This window comes from Lipotes vexillifer, unplaced genomic scaffold (assembly GCF_000442215.2).
Source record: "Lipotes vexillifer unplaced genomic scaffold, Lipotes_vexillifer_v1.1 scaffold325, whole genome shotgun sequence".
Taxonomy (NCBI): domain Eukaryota; kingdom Metazoa; phylum Chordata; class Mammalia; order Artiodactyla; family Lipotidae; genus Lipotes; species Lipotes vexillifer.
In genome coordinates, this window is record NW_006799313.1 from 759,356 (window position 1) to 784,246 (window position 24,891).

Here is a 24,891-nt window from a genome sequence, read left to right on the forward strand (position 1 = left end):
TTTCCCTACTTACATCTCCAGCACAATGTTTATAAGGCCCAGGTAGTTGGTGGTTGCTCCATGTACCCTTGCTGATAAGTGAATAAATGGATAAATGAATGGATGGATGAAGCATAGTTTCTGATTATCTAAAACAGCCAAGGTTTGGGACTTCCCCGGCAGCCCAGTGGTTGGGACTCAGTGCTTCCACTGCAGGGGCGAGGGTTTGATCCCTGGTCAGGGAACTAAGATCCCACATGCTGCACAGAGCGGCCAAAATAAATAAATAAGTTCATTTAAAAAATAAAAATAAATAAAACAGCCAAGGTTTGAGTATTAAATTATCCTCCATTTACAAGAGCAATTACTTTTTCATCAGCTGCAAGAATCAGAAGTGTTATAAAATAGAGCACAATTTTGGACCTTTATGATGCTCAGCAGTATGCAGATCGTTGGATTATCATCATGAAATAACATTCATTAAGCACTAGGTGAACAAGGAACTTTGTTCCCATCTAAGAGTTTACAATCTAATAAAGACACACACCCTACCCCTCCACAAAAACTGCTTCATTAAGTTCACAATAGCCATTCAGAGCTAAGTCCAAAGGATGTTTTGTTAGTCTTATCTTGCTTGACCTTGCAGCAACATTGACATAACTGACCACACTTTCTAGATATACCTTCTTCCCTTGGCTTCCTTCATGTTGTCCTTTCTTGGTTTTCTTACATTTGGGGTTTTACTCGCTTGCCCACATGTGCACACACACTCTCTCTCTGTCTTCTTTGCTAACTGACTTTAAATATTGAGTTCCTCAGCACTCTGTCCTAGGCCCTCTTCTCATCTCACTTCATTTGAATGGCTTTCCCAACTAAAAGGAAAGGACCTGGCCTATCTTTATTGACAGCTATATTCCCAACATCTATCACTGTGCCTAGCACATAATAAATAGGTATTCAGGAAATATTTGTTGAATTAAATTTACATTTGTATGCAAAGGGCAAGGATGCCAACACACTCTAGGTGGCAAAAAATAAATAAAACCTAGAGGGACTTACACCACCAGCTATCAAGACCTACCTATTATAAAGCTATAATAATTAGATTGTGTGGTTATTGGCACAGGATAAGCAAATAGACAAATGGACCAAAAAGTCCAGACACAGATCCACATATGTATAGTTGTTAAGGAACTGTGGACCAAAACCACCCACCTTGGCCAGGCACGATGATAACTGCTTGCCTGAGTTGTCTCACAAGAGGTCCCGATAAGGAACATGGTGCTGCCTCTGAAAACTAACCGGGAGAATTCGGGAGGGGCCAAAAGAGGAAGGAGACGACCCACCTCCCAGACTCCTTCACGCTGGACCATCTTGGCTGAGATGCATGCCCACCAGGAAGGGCCCTGAGTCAAACTGTGGGCCAGAGATGATTGGCCAGAGACAACCCAGAAACTAACCCTATTACCATAAAACCTAAGACTGCGAGCCACGTGGCAGAGCAGTTCTTCTAGGCTGCCTTACCCTGCTGCTCTCCGCCTGGGTTCCCTTTCCAATAAAGTGTCTTGCTTTGTCAGCGCCTGTGTTTCCTTGGACAATTCAATTCTGAGCGTTAGACAAGAGCCCACTTTCAGGCCCTGGAAAGGGTCCCCCTTCCTGTAACATGGTGACTAGATTTATAAAAACAGTAACAGGGCTTCCCTGGTGGCACAGTGGTTGGGGGTCCGCCTGCTGATGCAGGGGACGTGGGATCGTGCCCCGGTCCGGGAGGATGCCACATGCCGCAGAGAGGCTGGGCCCGTGAGCCATGGCCACGGAGCCTGCGCGTCCGGAGCCTGTGCTCCGCAACGGGAGAGGCCATGACAGTGAGAAGCCCGCGTACTGCAAAAAATAATAAAATAAATAAAAAACAGTAACATTGCAGTAGTGAAAGAATGGTCTTTTCAATAAAGGATATTAGAGTAAACTGAATATCCATATGGCAAAAAAGAGACCTTCATCCTTATCCCACCATACACAAAAATCAATGCCAGATGGATTGTGAGTCTAAATGTAAAAGGTAAACAATAAAGCCTTTAAAAGAATATTTTCATGACATTAGAGCAGGCAACAATTTCTTCAACAGGTCACAAAAGCAATAACTATAAAGGAAAAATTTAATAAACTAAACTAATTAAATTAATAACATCTGTTTACCAAAAGTCAGAGTGAAAAGTCACAGAATGGGAGAAATATATGCTATATATTTTTTTTTTTCAACAAGACTTATAATTCAAATATATAAAGGACCGTTACAAATTAATAACAGTGAACATCCCAAAGAAAAATGGGCAAGAGACTCTAACAAAAGATATTCAAATGGCCAAAAAGCACACAAAAAGGTGCTCTACATCACTAATAATCAAAGAAATACAACCAGAATGGCTAAAATTGGAAAAGGCAGACAATACCACACATTCACAAGGATGTGGGGCAACTCATTCTCAAACACTGCTAATGGAAGTATAACTATACAACCACATTGCAAAACTATTTAGTAGGATCTATTAAAGCAAACATTCACACACCTTATGACCCAGCAATGCTGCATCTAGATATATACCCAATAAAGACGCAAATATATGTTCACCAAAAGACATGTTCAAAACAACATTATTGATAATAGCCCAAACTTGGAAACAACCCAAATATCCATCTACAATAGACTGAATAAGTAAATGTGTGATAGAGTCATATAATGGAATATCATAAGGCAAAGATAATGAATAGATGCCAACTCTATAAAACAACCTAGATGAACTGCATGAATACAACGCTGAGTGAAAGAAGCCTGACACCTAAGAATATATACTATATGATTCAATTTATATAAAGTTCTAATAAAACTAATTTATGGGTCTAGAAGGCAGCATGCTGGTAACTTCTGCAGAGCAATAATGATTGACAGGGGATATAAAAGGGGGCTGCAGGGGACAGGAATAAAGACGCAGATGTAGAGAATGGGCTTGAGGACACGGGGAAGGGGAAGAGGAAACTGGGACAAAGTAAGAGAGTGGCATGGACATATATACACTACCAAATGTAAAACAGCCAGTGGGAAGCAGCCGCACAGCACAGGGAGATCAGCTTGGTGCTTTGTGTCCACCTAGAGGGGTGGGATAGGGAGGGTGGGAGGGAGATGCAAGAAGGAGGAGATATGGGGATGTATGTATATGTATAGCTGATTCCCTTTGTTATAAAGCAGAAACTAACACACCATTGTAAAGCAATTATACTCCAATAAAGATGTTAAAAAAAAGAGGGGGGGGGCTGCAGGGATGCTGGTGATACTTTTTTTTTTTTTCTTTTTTTTAATTTGGCTGCACCGGGTCTTAAATTGTGGCATGAAAGTTCTTAGTTGTGGCACACGGGTTCTAGTTCCCCGATCAAGGATCAAACCTGGGCTGCCTGCATTGGGAGCGCAGAGTCTTAACCACTGGACCACCAGGGAAGTCCCTACTCTGTTTCTTGAACTGGACACTGTTACACAAGTGTATTTACTTTTAAAATTCAGAAAACGGACCACATGATTTTTGCACTTTTCTACATTTTTGTTATACTTTCTTTAAATTTATAAAACATATACATGTATTTGTAAAGGTTAACTATCTTCTCTAAAGTAAAGAGGAAAAAATAGCACAATCTGGCCAAATAGGGAGGGGAGCCTTAAGTCTGGGTCATCTAAGCTAGAGAAATAAACTGGGGAGTTCCTATGTGCCAGACTTGTATTAGAGGCACTAAGTGCAAAGATGAAAAAAAGCCTAAATCCCTTGACTTCAAAGACCTCACAGCCTAAGGAAGGAAAAATCATTATGGTCAAAGATGGTAAATTAGATATCCCCAAAGTAATCTAGAAAGCTTTTAAGATCTTAAAGCCTAAGGCAATTTACTAGCAGGAAGTCCACCTCCTCTGAGTAAGGACCTGTTAAGCAATTCTAGATCAGACTGTTTGGGAACGGAACAAAAGAAAGGGAGCAAAAGGGGAACCAGGGGAGTCAGGTATGGTTTGGTGGGCACTCTGAAGAGCACCTGGGGTTCTTTATGTTTCTTGACTCTCTGTCCATTAGTTTTGATTTCATTCAGCAATTTTATGAAAAACCTCCTAGCCACAAAGTAGAAATTCCAAAACTTCACCTGCTTTTTTACTGACCTTGTCTCTAACCTCTAAGAGAAAACAGGATATTAGGCAGTAATTTCCTCAATTTCTCAGCTGCCCACCCTCTCTTTACAAACTTATCTGCATCCCCACCCATACTTGCTTTCCTCCTACCTCAGAGGAAGCTGAGTTCCCCTACAAGTCCACATTAATCCCTCCATCTATAGTCTAGAGTTCATTCCATCTAGTTTCCTTGAGACCTAGTTCATTAGTTAATTATCTCCAACTTTCTCCTTCCCATTCCAGCCTGGCCATTTGAAAGAAACCACTAAATCCAAGCTTTACTTCTTTCTCACTTCCAGTTGACTCCACAAACTTACTGCATCTGGCTTCTGCCCCTACAATCCTGCCAAAATTGCTCTTGCTACTGATCTTACTCAAATCACCAATGACCAACTGACACCTTTTCAATTCTTATTTTATTTGCCATTTATCCTTCAGAAAACACTTGCATTAGGCAGAATTCTAAGACGGCCCTCCAAGATTCCAAGCTAGAAGGAAAACAGGAACCTTAGTCCTATAAAGGCAATTCTGCCAACAATAAGAATGAACCTGAAAGTGGATTGGACACCCTAAACAGAGAACCCACAGTCATGCTGACTATAGAACCGTAAGTTAGTAAATGAGTGGGTTTGGTTTTTTTTTAAGCCATTAAGCTTGTGGTAATTTGTTACAGATCTGGAGAAAACTAACACAACAGTACTCCATGGTCTTTGAAGACACTGCTCTCCTGGTTCTTCACTTCTGAAGTTTCTTCTCAGTCTCTTGGTCACTCAATACAGCTTCCCCCTGGGAAGCAAAGACTTCAGAGAAGCAAACCCTACCTAGTTAATGTTTTAAGTTGTTCTTCAAATCTCCTGACAGTTTCACCATTTCACATTAAATGCTGTTCACAGGTTGCCCTCATTAAATTGGAATCAACAGGCACCTCTCAAGGAGCTGCCTTAGAAGTATCAACCAGCTTCCACAATTTCAACTTCCATCCCCAAAGTTTTAGCTACAGCTTTGAGCATTTTCCCAAGAGCATTCCAACTGCCTGCTGGACATTTCCATATTCAAGTTTTACCTTGTCACTCATCGTTCTCTATGGGACAAAAGCAAACATTTACCCTAGTATTTAGGGTTCTCTCCTTCTAATCCCAACCTATATTCTCAGATAGCACTGGACCCACCTCTCCAGGCAAATTGGTCTACTTGTGGTCCTGAACCTCGCTAATGTTACCGATCTCATATAGCATACCCTCCTCATCCTCTCTACTTATCCTAATCTCAGCTTTCTTCAGGGCCTAGTTCAAACACCAGTTCCTAAAAACAGCATCTATCTGTACCACACATTTATAGCTGTGCATTTCTATTTACCTTTTCTGGTATAATTATGTTAATTCCCCAGCTAGAACTCTAAGCTTCTTGAGGGAAGGCACTGAAACTTATGCTTTTGTTCTTCCTCAAAGTCAGGTACAGTATCCTGCAGGGAGCCTAGTAATTAGAGCTAACATTTATTGCGCATATACTGTGTGCCAAGTGCTTTCTACTTATTAGTTCATTTAATCCATGTAATAAACCTATGAGGTAAGTACTGTTATTGTCCCTAATTCGAGATAACAAAATGGAAACTTAGAAAGGTGATTTACCTGTCCATACAAGCAGGTCCTCTTGTCCTACTTGATCTAAACAGCCCAGCAGATAGCTTGGGCTTTAGAGGTGTGAAAAGAGGGCAAATTATGGTTCAGCAAATTTTCTTTCTCCCCTTGACGCAAAGCTTTTATACAATGACCTTCGCCTGAAAACCAAAGATAAATTCTAACCAAAGGATTCCAAATTCCACCTATGGGGAAGACCCAGTCCCACTCCAGGGTGCTCTAAAAACAACATGATTGTTTCCAAGAGGATGAGTCATCAAAAGAACTGATTTTAGTCTTATATCTAGAGAGCAAGGCTGGTCCAGGCCTGAAAATGATGGAGAAAATCTTTCCTGGCCACAATCTCTATAGACATACACAATAGGTGGTGTACAAGTTAACGAGTCACCAGGGTCATCAGAACCAAAGGGAAGGGCAATGGTCAGAATGTCTACCCAAGTCATCCTTGGATCCTGGTATTTGAAATCAGGTAGTGTTTCTGTGATATCAGTGGTTTACATTTACAGAGGGAATTAGACTTTACCAAACTCCTTCAACTTATTATCTCACTTGATATTAACAGCCCTGTGCAGTGGAAAGACGGCACAGACAGGGCCCTCGCGTTTGCTTCTGCAGTGCACCAGAAGGCTGGCCAAGGAGGCTAGGAGAGACTGAAATCTACATGCTCTGGTCACCAAGCTCATGAACCTTAGTGGCAAAGCTGCTTCTGCCTGGAGGAAAAGGCATCCTTTCCTAATTTCCACAAAGGGACTGTATGAATAGGCGACAGCAACAAGGATGACTATTGGGATCCTTATGGTAAATATGTGGGTATCAATTATACCTCAATAAAGCTAGAAAAATAAAGAATAAATAAAGATGTTGAAACCCAGGCTCAGAGATGTTACAAGATATAGTTAATAACTGGTGGATCCAAGATTAGAATTCAAGTCTTCCAACTTACTAGTTATAGTTTGCATGCTTTTTCAACTATACTACAAGTCTCCCATTGGTTCAGTTTAATGTAGGCTATCTCTGTCTTCTCATGTGGCAGACTGATATCCTCAGCACTTTGCTCCAACCAGTGGAAACAAAGTCCAGAGCTTTTTGTTGTAGTTCTGTCCTGAAGCCACAGCTGTCCTCTTACTGAAGAAGCTGAGAAACAGATATGTGTGCCAACTGTACCAAAAGGGATACTTTAGATGGATCTCCTACCACTTTTGGAAAAACAAGTTAGACCACCTGTCCTAATGTTATGGATCATACATCATCACAGTGGCAGAGAGTCAACATTATTAATATTATGGGAGGTGGTGTGTGGAAAGGCCATAAGGTATGAAATCCAATTATCTAAATTGAGGTACTAGCATGACCACTTATTAGCTGCCTGGCCCTGGGAGATAACAATAACAAATATTCATTGAACACATACTATTTGCCATACCATGTACTTTGTTTACATGAATAATCTCACACAATCCTAAGAGGTATGTATCTTCATTACTCCCATTTCACAGATGAAGATATTGAGGCTCTGGAAAGTTCAAGTAACTTACCCTAGGTTACACTGTTGGGAAGTGGAGAAGCCAGGTTTCAAACCCTAGCAATATGACTCTAAAACCCATGTTCTCAATTTCTTAGTCTTTGTTTCCTCTAGAATAAAACAGAGATAATAACAGCTACCCTACCCAAATAATCAGAATTATATTAGCATGTACAAGGGCATTTTCAATAAACTGTAAAGCAGTAGAGGTCAATGTATGAAATCCAAAGCTAACATTGACATGCAGATGGGTTTATCTGGAAGGTCTATACAAGTACAGATTTCCTTGTCTCCTTTCCACTTAACATTAGGAGTCAAATGAGTTGTGTTAAGACCATGCTTCTTCGAACAACAATTATCTTGCTCCCACACATTTCTAACCTCACCTCTTTCCATATCCTGTGTTCCTACTTATGGAAGCAAAATACAGTGGGACATATCCTTAAACTGCTAGAGGGTATAGATTTTATTGTTCATTAGTTTCAACATCTGTAGCTTTAGAAAATTTCTTCACCACCTGGCAATGATGATGATGATATTTATACTAACTGATCACTTATTTATGTAGGCATCTAAATAAGTATTTTACATGCCTTATCAGTTAATCCTCAAAATAATACTAAAATATAGAAGCTATCATTCTTCTCATTTTTCAGATAAGGAAACCAAGGTTTAGAAAGGCTAAATAATTTGCCCAAGGTGACATAACCAGTGGATGAATAAACTCAGGTCTATTTTGACTCCAAAACTCAAGCTCTACAGCTTAACTCTTATCCCTCACATCTTGCCACACCCAGAGGACAGTGCCCACATTTTCTTTACAATCACTGCCTCCCATTGCTTTATTTTTATTTTTTTAATTAATTAATTTATTTGGTTGCACCGGTCTTAGCTGCAGCAGGCAATGCCTCCCATTGCTTTAGTAACCATATTTTTCCTACCAAAAGTCAAAACATGTGGTCTGACCATGTGAAATGATTAAACTCGAAAAATCCAGGACCTGTGCTTATTGGGCTTTTACCTTCCTCCCTCATACCTGACCACCTAGAACAAGCCCTATTCACATTGTTCTTGGCTTCTCTTTTGAGCTCAGGCCTGGTTCCTCTTAGTGTTAAATCCATCTCCCAAGCAGAGGCCTCCACCTAAACTCTTCACCCAAAAGCCTCAGAGCCTCGTAGAAAATGAGACCTCGGCCAATCTTACCACCCTAAAAAATTCCTCTCGCGAAAGAAAAAGATGAGAAGAAACGGGTTTTTTCCTCTTTTCTTTTTTTTTTTTTTATATAAGTTGTCCTTGAGACATCCCTTTGAAACATCCCACTCTTCTATCAACGGGCTCTCCCAGAGAAAGCAAGGAAAAGGAAAAGAGAAGTTTATCTGTTCTCTTAAGGGAGAGGCATTGTTTGGCGTCTCCATTCTCAAGTAGCTCTTTATTTCAGTTTGCACTGTAGGTCCTCTCAGAGAGGACAAAAAGAAAGCAGAAGACCTAAACTTCATATGCAGAAATAATCTGGAAATTCACTCATTCAACACATTTATTGAGCACCAACTATGCAGTAGGCTCCAAACATTTACTATTGCTCTCTTCCATCTAAATGCAAGATCAAGAATACTCAAAAGTAGTATACAAGAAAGAAAAGATCTTTCTACATGGGGGAGAGGGGGAATGGTTATTGAAAAAATAAGTAAATATCAGATAAGTGCTATAAAGAACAAAAAAGTTGACGTGATTGAGAGAATCTGGTAAGATATTTACATTAGGTAGTCATTGAAGGTCTCAATGATGAAGTGACACTTGAATCAAGTTCACACCTGAATTAAAAGGACCCATCCATGTGAAGACTGGTAGTGGAGGACGCAAAGGGAACAGCTAATGTGAAGATCCTAATGCAGGAGGGATAAGCCTTTAAAGCAGAAGTTGGCAAACTTTTTCTGTAAAAGAGCCACATAGTAAATGTTTTAGGCTTTGCAGGTCACACAAGGTCTCTTGTTCCATATTCTTCTTTTTGTTCCTGTTGTTGTAGTTGTTTCACAATCCTTTAAAAATGGCAGTATAAAAATAGGCCTCTAGCACAATTTGGCCCCTCTTAGTTTTCTGACCCCTGCTTTAGAGGAACATCTAATCTACCTAGAGTAAACAAGGAGAAAGTGGTACAAGATGAGGTCTGAGAGGTAGTCAGGAGCCATATGGTATAGTGCCTTTTAGGTTAAATTAAGATTTGGGGGGGGGGTTTCTAAGTGTGATGGGAATCCCCTGGAGAGTTTTAAGCAGGGCAGTGACATGATCGAATTTATGCTTTAAAAAGGCCATCGTGGTTCTGTGTGAAGGACAGACTGTGGTGGGGATAAAAGTGGAAAGAGAAAGATAGTTGATTAGGAGGCCAGCAATTGTATCATCCAGGCAGGAAAGAACGAGGAGGGTGATGTTAGAGACAGAAAGAATTGAACAGAGGGGAACTAAACACTCTCGATGAAAGCTCTATCTATCACTGAGAAACAAAAACACAGAAGAATTCTTGAAATTTTACTTTAAAATCAAAAGAGTACTATAAAGAGCTTGACTAACAGAAAAATTCTTGGTTACTCAAAATTTTAGCAATATTTTGACATGTTTGATTTATAGACATTTGACCTTCAGGAAGATCATCTTTTCCTCTCTCTGAATCGTTTCCTCTAGTGAAATGGTTCAGTTTTTCCTCTGGTCCCTGACACTCATTATTTTCCCCATTTCATTTACATGTATTATGAAGTATACTGAGATTGTTCCTCTCATTTCAGAGTACACTGCAGTCAACCAAAAGAGCAAAACTGTTTGCTCTTTTAAAATCAGAGAAACTTCCAACTTCCCTTGGCAACCCGCCCTTCCCTCAAAGTTTTCACCATGAGGAAGTTGTAACTGTAGGTGGTTCTCACTCTACCCAAACTCATTTTCTTATTCTTTCTTTGATAAAAATGAAGCTGAGTTTTTGAAAATTCATCAAGGTGTACATTTAATTTGGGCACTTTGGGGATATATTTGGGGGAGAAAACAAAAACAAAACCCAGACACAAACACACAGAGGTTCCAATGATGGCAACCTTTAGAGAGTAGGCAGATTAGATAGTGTCATAGGTTATGTTCCTTGGAGACAGATTCTGAGACCATTTTCAAGCAAGAGATGTACTAAGGCAGGACGCAACTGGCAAATACATCTGCAAGGCAATGAGGAAGACCAGGAGAGTCAGAGGGAGACACTGACCCCAGAGTGGTTGCAACTTGGCCAATACCTGTGGTAGCTGAGACAGGTCCCTCAGACTTGTCTTCAAATAAGGCAAGGAAGCTGGGTCTTTGCATCTTAAATCAGCCAGTCACTGGCTGTGGGCCAGTGAGGCATAACCTGGGAGGATAACCTAAAGTGAGGCAGTTCCCTGCAACCTAAGGCAACACCTAGCAAAAACAAAGCTTTTCACCATCAGGAACTAAAATTCCCAGCAGCTGAGGGAGTAGTACATTACCCATGAAGAGAGGATGTGGATTGGAGCACCACAGTACCCACTACAGAGGGATACTCAGGTGTTCTCATATAGTCATTTTTATTGTTTAATATGAATCAAGGCAGTATTTTACCATGGGTTTATAGTATTTTTATTAAAATACTCTAGTACTTTTTAGTATGCCAAACATACTAATCAGCATGACAATTGGTATTTACCACATAATACAGTATTTTACCACTTAAAGCATTTTTATTAAAAATAAATAGAGACCATTTTCAAATGTTTAGGAACATACTCAAAAAATACTGCTGGAAAAGTGACTCAAGTGCCATTTCAACTGTGTACCTTTATGCAGCTGATGATTAAACCTGAGTCATTTTTGACTCTTCCTCCTCCCTTATCAAGTCCTATGGCTCCTTCCATGATAAGACTCCTCCATCTATCCTTTTCTGTCACTGCCACCAATTCTGGTCCCCGCCTTCATCTCCTCAAACTTAAAACGTCTCCTGTGTCCAGTTTCATCCAAGTTGTGTTGGGTTTTTTTTGGCAGGGGGGATGCTCCATTGCATGACTTGTGTTAATTACTCAAATAGTCATTGAAAATCTGTGCAAGGTTCCAGGGAAATAATATTGAGCAAAAAAAGACAATCCGTCCATCTTTTATGAACATTCATTTCTAGTGAGTGAGAGGGACTTTAAACAGTAAACTCCATGATAATTTCATGGCAGTTGTGATAAAAATGCTATGTAAAAGTAATAGATGTTATGAAACCATACAATGTTGGGACTTGCATTAGGGGGTCAGGGAGGGGTTTTCCAGAGTAAGTAAAATGAGCCTTAAAGAACAAAAGGATAAATTTCAAAGGAAGTATGCTCCATGCAAAGAGAATACCATGCTGCTTCTTACCGTCAGGAGCTGAAGAGGAGGAAGCATGGTGTATTCAAGGAACTAAAGAAGAAAGCCAGTAGCTAGCATGCTAGAGTTCAGTATTCATTTGGGAAGCTGGAAGGAGGTGGGGAGTAAAGTAAAGCAAGATAAAGTAAGTGAGGGCAATACAAAACCATTAAAAATGGAGTTTTCCGTCTGCACACCAAGGGGGGAAAGTGGCAGGCGGGGTGGTGGTGGTGGTGGGATGAATTGGGAGAGTGGAATTGACGTATATACACTAATATGTATAAAATGGATAACTAATAAGAAACTGCTGTATAAAAAAGTAAATTAAATAAAATTCAAAAAAAGGGGGTTTTATTTTACTTTTAATGTTTCACTTTGAAATAATTTCAGAATTACAAAAATGTTACAAAGGGCTTCCCTGGTGGCGCAGTGGTTGAGAGTCCGCCTGCCGATGCAGGGCACACAGGTTCGTGCCCTGGTCCGGGAGGATCCCACATGCCGCGGAGCGGCTGGGCCCATGAGCCATGGCCGCTGAGCCTGTGCGTCCGGAGCCTGTGCTCCGCAACGGGAGAGGCCTCAACAGTGAGGGGCCCACGTACCACAAAAAAAACAATGTTACAAAAAAGAATTTCCCTCCACATTTCACCCACATTCTCCAAATGTTCACATCTTAAATGACCACAGTGTAATTATCAAAATCAGAAAATTAACATTGATTCGGTACTATTATCTAATTTACAGACCTTATTTTACCAACTGGCCAACTAATGCCCCTTCTAAGAATCCAACCAAGAATCACACATTGCATTTAGTTGTCATGTCTCCTTAGTCTCCTTTAATATGGGACAATTCCTCAGTATTTGTCTTTCATGACCCTGACACTTTATTTTTTTTGGCCACGTGGCATAGCATGCAGGATCTTAATTACCCAACCAGGGATCGAACCCACACCCCCTGCATTGGAAGCATGGAGTCTTAACCACTGGACCAGCAGGGAAGTCCCCTGACCTTGAAACTTTTGAAGAACACAGGCCAGCTATCTGGTAGAAATGTCCCTCAATTTTGGTGTCCCTGATGTTTCCTCATGATCAAATTCAGGTCATGCATTTTTGGCAATAATACCACAGAAGTCATGTTGTGTCCTTCTTAGTGCATCATTCCAAAAGGAACATGATGTGGATATGCCCCATTGTGGTAATGATAACTTTGATCACTTGGTTAAGGTAGTGTCTGCCAGATTTCTCCACTGTAAAGCTACTATTTTCCCATTTCTACTTAAATATCTTTGGGAAGATACTTTCTGACTATGTGAACATCCTGTTTATCAACATACTTTCACCCACTAATTTTAGCATCCATCAATGATTCTTGCCTATATCAATTATTCCTGTGGTGTTTGCAAGTGGTGATTTGCTATTTTCATCAACGCTTCTAATTAGTTGGAATGCCACTATAAGGAACAGTTTTTCCTTATCCCCTGATTTATTCATTTATTTTTAATAGCATAGACTCACAGATTCATATTTTATTCTACAGGTTATAATTCATTATCATTATTTATTCTGTTACTCAAAATGTCCCTGATTCGGCCATTGGGGTCCCTTCAAGTTGACTCCTAGGCCCTTTTGACATGGCCCCATCAGTTTTTTATCACATCCCTACTTTCTGGCACTGCAGATGTTCCAGGTTCATGTACTTGTCCTTTCCTACTAGTCTAGGATTAGCAGTTTCTCCAAAGAGCCCTTGTTCCCTCTATTGGAGATAGCACTAGGTATACTCATTGGTTCTGGGGTATAACTGCCTTAGGTCCTCTCAGCAGATAGAGCCAAAAGCATATGTATGCACACATCTGTGTGTGTTTATCTATGTATGTATATCTATAAAATCATTAGTTTGTATCAATACTTCCAATTCCAAACATCTCAGAGTTCATTCTCGCCTTAGAAGTGTCTCTCCCTTTTAAAAATTCGCTAAATATTTACTGAACACCTGCCAAGGGCCAGGCTCTGTGCAAGGCACAGGGGATACAATAGTGAACAAAACAGGTATGGTCCTGGCCTGCCCTCATGAAGCTTAGAAGGCATAATTCATGGATTATTCCCCTTTTCCCCAAATTGCTAAATTTATGCTTTCTACTGGCTCCTTCTCACCAGGATTTAAACAGGCCACAGAAGGACTTCAAGCAGGCAACATGAGCAGTTCTACATTTCTTAACAAGTCATTCTACTCGTGAATCGAAGGAAGAAAGAGTAAACTGGAGAGGCCAATTGTCAAATCAGTTGAAGAGGGATGAAAGCAAAGGTGGGGAGACCAATTATGAGACTAGTAAGAAGTCCAAGGTAGGAGATGACAGGCAACTGGACTAGGGTGAAGGGAGGGGGCAATGGAAAAAAAATAAATGGATTTGAGAGATATTTAGGAGACAAATGGACCACACTTGGTGACTGACTGAAGGGTAGGGGGATGAGGGAGAAGGATGACTCAAGGAGGACTCCTAGGTTTCAGGGAGTGTGTGCAGATATATTGGCTCAGATTTCCATATATTGTAAATATATGACAATATGTCTCTTCCATTAAATGGTAAACAACCTGATGACAAGAACAGACTAACAATGTATTATTCATATATTTGTATCCCCAGTATTCCCACAGTGTCTGGTACATAGTTGGAGCTCAAGAACTTGGGTTGAATAAACAAATAGGTGATCTTAGACTTACCGAGTTGAGATTTCAGCTGTAGGGTATCATATTACTTATAATACCTTCATAAAAGCCTAAAACTCTTTTAGTAGAGGAAAACGACTTATACTGAATATCTATTCTCCCCAAAGACTATATCCTGGTCTTTTAGTTTATTACATACACTTTCTCTTCTATCATTAATTCATCTTACCCAAGAGGTAAAACCCAGAAGCTATAAAATAGAGGTAAACATTTGACTATAACAACAAAATTTCACTTCACACCTATCAGATTGCCAAAAATTAAGGCCTATTAAGAGCCTATTCCTGGCAGGGGGTGGGTGTAAGCGGAGGCCTCTGTTTCCTCACCTCCCAAATGAGGCTACGTGGATTAGGTGAAGTGTTTTTAGACTCAAGCAGGCATTTAGTAAAGATTGACACTGCCTTTCTCTTTACATATCCATATACTCCTCCTTCGAGACCCAATTCAAACCACTCCTCCACTAGGAAGCCTGCCCAGACCACTCCAATATGCAGCAACTTCTCTTCCCTTCTCTGAGCTCCTGGGGTACCTATCTGTAAAATTCTTCAGAAATTAATCATGGGTAGTTCTGTGATTGCTCTTGCAACAAATCACTTTCTTCTTTACTTGTTATTTAACTATCACATATTCATACACTGCTGTCCAGTGAAGTCAGATACACCTGGATTCAAAGGTCAGCTATGCCACTTATTTGCTATGACTTCATCTCTCCAGTGTTCAAGTTCTTATCTGTGATACGAGAGACACAGCCATCTATCTGATAAGGTCATTGTTAGGGTTTGAGATAATGTGTGTATAGGGCCCAGCCCATGCCACATATTAGGTGTTCAATAACTAGATGCCAACAGGCAGTCGTTAAGGGCAGCTGTCAGATCTTTTTCAAATGTCAATCCCCTCCCAGATACAGCACCTCACAGAGTGCCTCACACATGGCTGCTGCTTGATATTTTATTTACTTATATTCCACCTTGTCCAAAAAGGACCTAAGGCAGGTAGGTGTTCAACAAATATGTTAAATGATTACAGGCCATACTTTCCAGTCAGGTTTTCTTCTTCTTTCTTTCTTTCCATTTTTCCATAATAAGCAGAACCACCATAATGTTGTGACTTTTTTTTTTTGGCCACACGGTTTGTGGGATCTCAGTTCCCGACAAGGGATTGAACCCAGGCCACGGCAGTGAAAGCCCGGAATCCTAACCACTAGACCACCAGGGAACTCCCAATATTGTGACTTTTTAAAAGCCTTTAATCATCCTTCACTTGCACCAATGATTTTTTTTAATTTAATTTAAAATTTTTAACTATGAAACACATGCTCATGGTGAAAATGAAAACATCATAAGGGAATAAAATGAAAAGTAGGCTTCTCTCCCCATATTCAGTTTCACCATCCACATGTAATATTAAAAAAACAACAACAAAAAACATTTCCTATGTGTCTTTCTAGAAATCTCCTTACATACACATGCTAAGTTAAAAAAATAATAATTTGGATAACACTATAGATACTATCTACTCCCTGCTTTTTTCACTTAACATATGGGTAGTATTTATTGGTTTTGAAGTTTGGCAACTATTCAACCCTCTTTAAGTTATTAAAGATCTGCCCTGATTTAGCAGCATAAGAATATAAGCTCCGGGAGCTTCCCTGGTGGCGCAGTGGTTGAGAGTCTGCCTGCCGATGCAGGGGATGCGGGTTCGTGCCCTGGTCCGGGAAGATCCCACATGCCGCAGAGCGGCTGGGCCCGTGTGCCATGGCGGCTGAGCCTGCGCGTCAGAAGCCTGTGCTCCGCAGCAGAAGAGGCCACGGCAGTGAGAGCCCGCGTACCGTAAAAAAAAAAAAAAAAGAATATAAGCTCCACAAGAGCATTTTTGTCTCTTTTGCTCTCCTCTATCCCCAGTACCTAGATAGTAAATGAATCATAACTGTATGATCAAAAGTGCTTGCTAATGAATGTACTTCCTTTTGAGGAACTGCCTTCATTCAAGGTACGTTGCCTTCCCTTAGCCAAGTGGCAAGGAAGATTGATTAGATGCTCTCTCCTTAGATTTTGAACTGTGAGCAGAATACAAACAGTTGGAGGGAGTTTATCCATTCCAGTGCTGAACCCATATGAGAGCATGGAATGTTCCTGCAAGACGATTCTCTGTGGTAGCCTACCTGGCTGCTTCCAGCCTGGTTCTCCTGCCTTACTTTCAATCCTGTGAGCTCACCCAATTCCTTCCAATAAATTTCCTTTTGTTTAAGTTAGCTCAGTGTTTCTCAACCTCAGCACTATTGACATCTTGAGCTACAACATCTTTGTTGTGAGGGGTTGTTCTGTGCATTATAGTATGTTTAGCAGCATCCCTGGTCTCAACCCACCAGATGCTAGTGTAACTATCAAAAAAGTTTCCAGACATTAACAAATGTCCCCTAGTGGGACTGAATTAGCTAGAGTTGATTTCTGTGGAACCAAAAAAAAACCTAATTGATGACCACTACATCTTTAGCAACTTTTTATTATGGCCTATATAGAAATAATCTCATTTGTTTCAATAGCTCAGCTATATAATACTATGTTATATTGATATGTCATAAGTTAATACATCAGTCAATTAACAATGGATTTTAAGGCTTTATCTGGTGTTATTTTAAACAACAGCTTTATGGAGATACAAGTCAAACACCAAATAATTCACCCATTTAAAGTGTACACTTTAGTGATTTTTAGTATATTCACAGAGTTGTGCAGTCATCACTACAATCAATTTTACAATGTTTTCATTACCTCAAAAAGAGGTGCACATCCCTGCACACCTTAGTTGTCACTCCTCAAAACTCCATCTCCCTCAACCCTAGGCAACCACTAATCTACTTTCTGTCTCTGTAGACCTACATATTCTGAACACTTCAAATAAATGGAATCATAGAATATGTTCTCTTTCGTACTGGCTTACTTCACTTAGCACAGTGTTTTCAAGGTTCGGCCATGCTATAGCATTTAACAGTACTTCATCCCTTATGGTTGAATAATATTCCATTGTATGGACACATTTTATCTACCCATATATCAGTTGATAAGCATTTGGCTTGCTCCACTTTGTGGCTATTATGAATAATGCTGCTGTGAACATTCATGTACAAGTTTTTGTGTAGACAGGTTTTCATTTCTCTTGGGTATATATCTGGAGGTAGAACTGCTGAGTCATACGGAAACTTTATGTTTAACATTTTGAGGAAGTGCCAGACTGTTTTCCAAAATGGCCCCACCATTTTACCTTCCCATCAGCAGTGTACTAGAGCTCTAACTTCCTCACATTCTCACCAACACTTATTATCACTTATCATTTATTATTCATCTTTTTTATTATAGCCACCCTAGGGAGAGTGAAGTGGTATTTCATCCCGGTTTCGATTTGCATTTCCCTGATGGCTAACGTTGGTGAGCATCTCTTCAGGTGCTTACTGGCCATTTGTATATCTTTGGAGAAATGTCTATTCAGATCCTTTGTCCATTTTTTAATTGGGTTCTTTGCCTTTCTATTATTGAGTTGCAACAAATCTTTATATATTCTAGACACAGGTCATTTTTCAGATATATTATTACCAAAAATTTTCTCCCATTCTGAAACGAGTGAAAGTCTTTTCACTTTCTTAACAGCACAAAAGTTTAAAATGTTTGTCAGTCTTTCAGGTAAAACAGTGTGAGATGAGTAGCTAGTTCAGCTTGTAGCTCAATCATGTAAAGTGTTTTGCTCTGAGACAACTATCATACTTTGGATGCAGCAGAAGTGTGCATATTTCCCTTCTCATCACACAGAATATTTAAAATACGCATAATCCAAGGGTCAAAATTTAATAAATGAATATTTTTTACTGCTTAATCAAGGACATTCTTTTTTTTTTTTTTTTTTTTTGCGGTACACGGGCCTCTCACTGTTGTGGCCTCTCCCGTTGCAGAGCACAGGCTCCGGACGCGCAGGCTCAGCGGCCATGGCTCACGGGCCCAGCTGCTCTGCGGCATGTGGGATCCTCCCGGACCGGGGCACGAACCCGTGTCCCCTGCATCGGCAGGCGGACTCTCAACCACTGCGCCACCAGGGAAGCCCTCAAGGACATTTTTAAGTGAACTTTTGTTTTTATTCTATGTGTGTGGTAGTGAAGACTATATAACCATTAGTACAGTTTGGTGTCAGTGCCTTTAATGGTGCTAAGATACAAGCAGTTACATCCACCATTGCTTGTGCTATCAGTGTAAATGCCAATGCAGTGAAAGAGGCAAATAATGTTTTAGTATTATTATAAAAATAGCTTTGACCTCACATACCTCCTGGAAAGGTTCTCAGGGAGCCCTAGGAGTCTGTTAGATGACTTTTTGAGAACTGCTGCTCTGACATCCATGCTTGTTTAAAAAAGAAAATAATTCTTTATGTATACATTTTCACATAAAATTGATACTCCTGAAACAAGATACAAGAAGGAAGATGTGGCATCTTATCCTGCGATTTTTACCTACTCTTGACACACCACTGCCTTATCCCAGGGACACCTAACCCGGAGAGAGGAATTTAACCAAGGACAATGAAAAGTAATGAGTCTTCCACAATATTTATGAGGAAAAGAACACTAATTAGTAGATGATGATTTTTTTTTGTAAAATTATTTACCCTTTGTAAATATCTTTTCCGTTAGAGTTGACATAAGCTGTTAAAATTCTATTCTCTGCATAGCAAATGAAGATAAAGAGACAGGTTTTAGACTGTCTTCTATAAGTGGCCAGTGAAGCCTCCGTCCAGAATTAAGAAAAGTAAGAAAATTAAGTAATCTTAAAGGGCTTACCTGGTGGTGCAGTGGTTAAGAATCCACCTGCCAATGCAGGGGACAGGGGTTCGAGACCTGGTCCAGGAAGATCCCACATGCCGAGAAGCAACTAAGCCCGTGAGCCACAACTACTGAGCCTGCGCTCTAGAGCCTGCAAGCCACAACTACTGAGCCCACATGCCACAACTACTGAAGTCCGTGCGCCTAGAGCCCGTGCTCCGCATCAAGAGAAGCCACCGCAATGAGAAGCCCTCGCACGGCAATGAAGAGTAGCCCTCGCTCACTGCAACTAGAGAAAGGAGCGAAGACCAATGCAGCCAAAAATAAATAAAATAAATAAAATTATATAAAAAAGAAGTAACATTATAGATGCTAAGCCAGTAAAATGTATTCTGGGGAACAAGGTCTCCCTATAAAAGTCCTTTAAGAGACCCAGGAACATTATCTATTTGAAAACTACTTAGCCAATCTAAGGCTCTTCAAGGACTTATAGCTGTGTTAAAGCAAACTTCTGAAATAGTTACAGACCATGGCTAAGTTACTGAGACCTAGGCCAGTCCTAACCTGTCTTTGTGCCCAACCCACCCTGCATACCACTGCGAAATTAATTCCCCTAAATCACTCTCACCTTGACTCAAGAACTTTTAGTAATAATTAAGAACTAACACCAATGGAGCTCTTAACCATGTACCCACCATCGTCCTGAACAATTTAAATGAATTTTCTCATTTAATCCTCCCAGTAACCCAGTGAGGTAGGTTCTGTAATTCTCCTCCTGAAGATAAGGAAACTTTGGCTTAAAAAGATTCAATAACCCACCCAAAATTGCTGAGCCCCTGAGTGGCAATGCTAAGACTCAAATGTAGGTTTGACTTGAAGCTCTCAACCACTGCGGTATTTCTGCAGAGATACCATTGGTCTAATAATCACTTAGGAAATTTGTTTTTTAAAAAAACAGCTAATTGGGCACAACTACAGGCACATGGATCAGGATTTCCAGGGTAATTCTCTGACTCACAGCAGGTTTGGGAACCACTACAAGTTAACACTCCATTTCTTACATAATGGAGTCCATTTCTTATGTCCTCGTCCCAGCAGGATTCTAGGATAAAGGCAAAATTCCTTAAATTGGCTTACAAAGCTCTTCAGAGTCTGTCAACTGACTGACCTTTGTGGTCCCATTTTACCCCAAGTCCTCTCTTTGTTTCGATTTCTCCTCTTCACCAAGGGGCTTTCCTTCTCAGGGTATTTGCAGATACTGTCCTTTGGCCTGGGATGCTCTTCCCTCCTCCCTTTGTCCAATTAACTGTTGCTCTTCCTCAGTTCTCAGCATAATGGACACTTCCTGAGAAACTCTTCTGACCTCCCTGTCTAGGTAAAAACCCTAGTTATTATCTCTCATAACACCATGTACTACATTTGCAACCTAAAAAATGTATTCATGTGATTCTCTCTCTCCCACTATAAACGGTAAACTCCACAGAAGTAGGGACCATGCTTGTTTTTCTCATTATTGTGTCTCCAGTACCTAGCTTAGTGCCTGTCACATAAATATTGCTTGTTCAATAAATACTTATCAAAAGAATTAATAGCTTCAAGGCCTTTTAACTATTCCCTACTTAACCAACCAATCATATTTTTCACTCTTACTCAACAGAGACACAGTTCCAGTTACAGAGGTTAACTCCTCGCTCTACATCTTTTCATCCTTATCCAGACCCAAGATCCTTCTCCACCTCTTTACCTACATAATTCTTATTGCTACAAGGTAGAGCCTAAATTCCCCTTGTTTCACAAAGTTCTCTAACACACCAGCCCATAAAAGTCTCCAAACTTCTACCTCACTTTGTATTTCTAGGCCAGTTCATTTGGCACTTAATCATATGCTTCCATGTATCATTATGTAGTATTTCATATGTAAATGCCTTGTCTTAATTTTTTTTAATGTAAGTGTTGGTAGGTAGTTTGTATGTTCTTAAAGGGTAGTTATTGTTTAATTTGTGACTAGAGTACCCAGGCACATCATAAATCCTCTGGAAATGTCTGCTGAATAAATTAATGAAGAATATTCTGTGGCCTGCAATGTGGACTCAGCCTGCAGTTTATCACCAAATTTGGCAATTGACAATTCTCCTTGGAAGGCACCTGGATACTTTATATATCTCTTTGGAATATCTCCAGGGCCCCTTTTGGCAGACAGTTCAAAACAAGTGTCATGGGAGAACATAAAAGTAATATACTACTTTAAATTTCCTAACATATTTAGAACAGTTCCATACTCAGGTATTTCTAAATCCATTATAAAATTATTAATGCATAAGTGCATTTCAACTTTTTATTTTTGGGGGGGGTCAGACTAAGATCTAAGTAAGTAAGAAGTTTTTTCCTTCAAAATCAGAAAGTAAATTATAATTCCAATTATTCCAAGTCTTATCTGAAAACACAAGAGCCAAGGAAAACAAAGTTGACAAACAATACTGAAATTCAAGCTATGTGTGTCACCCATTTCAAATTTATCTGAAGGAATTTATTTCATGAGTTCTATCAATCATGATTTTTGTCCATACTAATTAAAAAATATAAAAAATTAAAGTTAAAGAATTATCAGTTATCTGTTGATCTGTTTCTCTTTAGATGTCCTTATGAACATTTTCTGTGGAGCTAATTTTTTAACAGCTTTACTGAGATGTAATTTACATACTATAAAATTAACTCATATTAAGCATACAATTCAGTTTTTTAAGTATATTTACAGAGCTGTGCCACCATCACCAGAATCTAATTTTGTTTTATCTTATTTTTTTAATTGTAATATAATTCACAAAGTTGTGTAACCATCACCACTCTAATTCTGAAAATTTTCATCAACCCCAAAAGAAACCTCATACCCGTTAGCAATCTCTCCCCATTACTCCCCAACTCTTCCAGCTCTAGGCAACCACTAATCTACTTTGTCTCTATGAATTTATTCTTAACATTTAATACAAATGGAATCATACAACATGTTGTTTTTGTAACTGGCTCCTTTCACTTAGCATAATGTTTTCAAGGTTCATCCATATTGTCACATGTATCAGAACTTCATTCCTTGTTATAATCACATTCTGTTGTATGACTATACCACACTTGGTTTATCCATTCATCAGTTGATGGGTATTTGGGTTGTTTCCACTTTTTGGCTATTAGGAATAATGCTGCTGTGAATGTTGGCATACAAGTCTTTGTGTAGACATATGTTTTTATTTCTCTTAGGCAGATACCAAGGAGTGGAATTACTAGATCAGGTGCTTTTTTTTTTGCTAATCACTCTTAAGATGAATAACAGAAATTTTTTTTCCTATTTCAAAGGATTTTTGACACAGCCAGGAGACAGAATTTTCATGAAAATGCTAATATAAATTCTTTTTTTTTCAATATGCTAAGATCAAATTCTATTTTTTGAGTGGCATGTATGTATCAATCTCCTTCTGGCTAACAATTGCTTAAGAGATAAATACGCAGTAAGGGAAGACTTACCCAGTAGGAGTAGCAATAAATAGGAATTTAAAATATCAAACACCCTGATTAAATTACTTATTTCCCTCCCTGTCAGGGGCCTGCTTCTCATTTCATGAGAAAAAGGTGAAGCATTAATTATAATTAGTCATGTAAATTCCCAAAGCTTTTCATAAAAGCATCTTTCAGAAATCGGAGGCCAAATAAACTTCTGGTCACATGTTATTTTTGTTTTTCTTCCTGGTGATGTACACTCTAGTTCAAATATATTCAGGAAGCAGACTTTGAGCACAGAATTAAGAGTGGATTATAAAATTCTATGTAAAAAAAAAAAGAGCTTAAGCAACACATTTTAATTTAAAGAATAATCAAACCTCTTGCGGCAGAAATTAGGCATAATCAGGGGAAAACTACCAGACATCCTACCAATCGCTGCACTAGAGAACGTCACAGGTCATCCAAAAGACGCATTCCTGTTAGCCAACAGCTCTTTTCCTCCCGCCAAAGCTGTCCCTAGAGCGTCAGAGAATAAACCAACGAGCGATTCATGATTTTTCCCTTTTGATCCCCTCCCCTCCCACCCCCACACACATCCACCTGCTTGGAGGTGTCGAGGCGACTAGAAATGGTTAACAGCGACCAGCAGCAAAGAGAGAAACAAACACCCCTGACGACCCACAGCTGAGTAAGCAAGAGCTGTTTATACATGAACACGTTCCGTTTGGAGACTAGTGACGAGCCCTTGAAAGCCCAGGCACATTTTAGAAGGTTCCTAGAGAGGGAGGGAATAAACTCCCCCCATTACCCCGCCCCTCTCCCCCACCCCACCCCTCGTCGAGCAAACATACACCGAGAGGTTCTGGTGGGAACCACCTCGTCTAGGCAGCCACTGCCCTTCCGACCCCTCAGGAATAACCTCACGTACTAGAGCATCCGACCCTTCACGGGGGTTGCGTAACTCCCCAAAATGGGTTCAGACGCGGCAGACGCTGGCCCCAGCGCCGAGGGCTTCAGAAGGCGCTTCTGCCACCCCCACCCCCGCCACGGCCCGCCCCGACGCCGCGGCCGCGACTGGGGACCCTGCCGAGAAATGGCCCTTTAGCTCGCCCGCCCCCCCTCACCTGGCTCGGTCCCACCTGAGCACGAGAGCTGAGAGAAAAGAAACAGGCAGGGAGGGCTGACCTTGATGCTACTGACGGTGGAGCGGCACATCCCGCTGCTTTCTGGAAAGCGGCCCGCAGGACATTTTTCCCCTTGGAGGAAGGAAACGGGAGGGCGCCGGCCGGGCGGCAGCGGGCGCGACGGCGGTGGTCGGGGCTGGCTGTGCAGCCTCTTGCGGGGACGGTCCGAGGACTACATCTCCCAGGCTGCTCTGGGCCGCCTTGCGTCGTGACCCCGGCGCGCACTGAAGTGGTGACTCTTACCTCACAGAGGTAGCTCCTCCGCCTGCAGCAACTCGGCCCCCGCGGTCCATGGACCGGAACCCTGGGCCGACGGGCAGGAACCCGGGCCGCGATCGCCGCCTCCCCGCCCCAGGCTCCTCCTCCTCGCTCCCCACCGACTCCTCCCGACGCCCGCGGGCCGCGCACTGCCACCGCCGGGCTCGCGGAGCCGCCCCGGGAGGCTGGGTGGGGGGTTCGCGGCTGCCGCCGGACTGAGGCCTACTCCGCCGCCTCTCAGTGCTATTGTCCCTGGGCCCGGCCCTGACCGGGCCCACTGGGGAGGCGAGTGTGCCGCCTCCGACGAAGATGCCGGACCAAGCCCTACAGCAGATGCTGGACAGGTACGGGCAGCCTTGCGGGGAGGACGCGGGCCGGGCCTCGGGGCTCTTCGGAGCGGAGCCTAGCCTGCCGGGAGGAGTTCCACGGCCTGGGGGCCGAGTGAGGGGCAGAAAGTTTGGAGCCCGTACTTGGGGGAGGACGGAGCGGGCGGCCTGGGTGCGTAGACTTAAAGCGAAACTTAGTTACGGATTGGCGTCTGGTTTTGTCCGAACGCCGTTGCGAAGTGAGAGGGGTTCGTGTGAACCCAGAGAATTAGTTTCTTTTTCTTACTGTCTTCCTCCCCTCCCCCCAAACTGTGTTGTAACGTGTTTGTCAGCGCTGTCACTGGCAAGAAGGACCAGACTAATTCTCTGGGAAGTGATCCCCCTCCAATTTGTACA

At 41.2% G+C, this 24,891-nt stretch overlaps 2 protein-coding genes across 3 annotated transcripts in view; one reads left to right on the plus strand and one right to left on the minus strand.

The window, feature by feature from the left end:
* CPEB3 (cytoplasmic polyadenylation element binding protein 3) overlaps window positions 1–24,104 on the minus strand; it is a 178,600-nt gene extending 154,496 nt beyond the window's left edge. The window contains exon 1 of one of the 2 annotated variants that reach the window (XM_007471555.1): window positions 23,913–24,104. The gene's annotated coding sequence lies outside the window, so the exon portion shown is untranslated. The remainder of the gene's footprint in view (window positions 1–23,912) is intronic. The other variant, XM_007471557.1, reaches the window with a different exon arrangement.
* Window positions 24,105–24,148: 44 nt separating this feature from the next.
* Window positions 24,149–24,891, plus strand: part of MARCHF5 (membrane associated ring-CH-type finger 5) — a 53,143-nt gene continuing 52,400 nt past the window's right edge. The window contains exon 1 of the mRNA XM_007471558.1: window positions 24,149–24,513. Within this exon, the coding sequence (XP_007471620.1) occupies window positions 24,479–24,513 (35 nt within the window). The 5' untranslated portion in view covers window positions 24,149–24,478. The remainder of the gene's footprint in view (window positions 24,514–24,891) is intronic.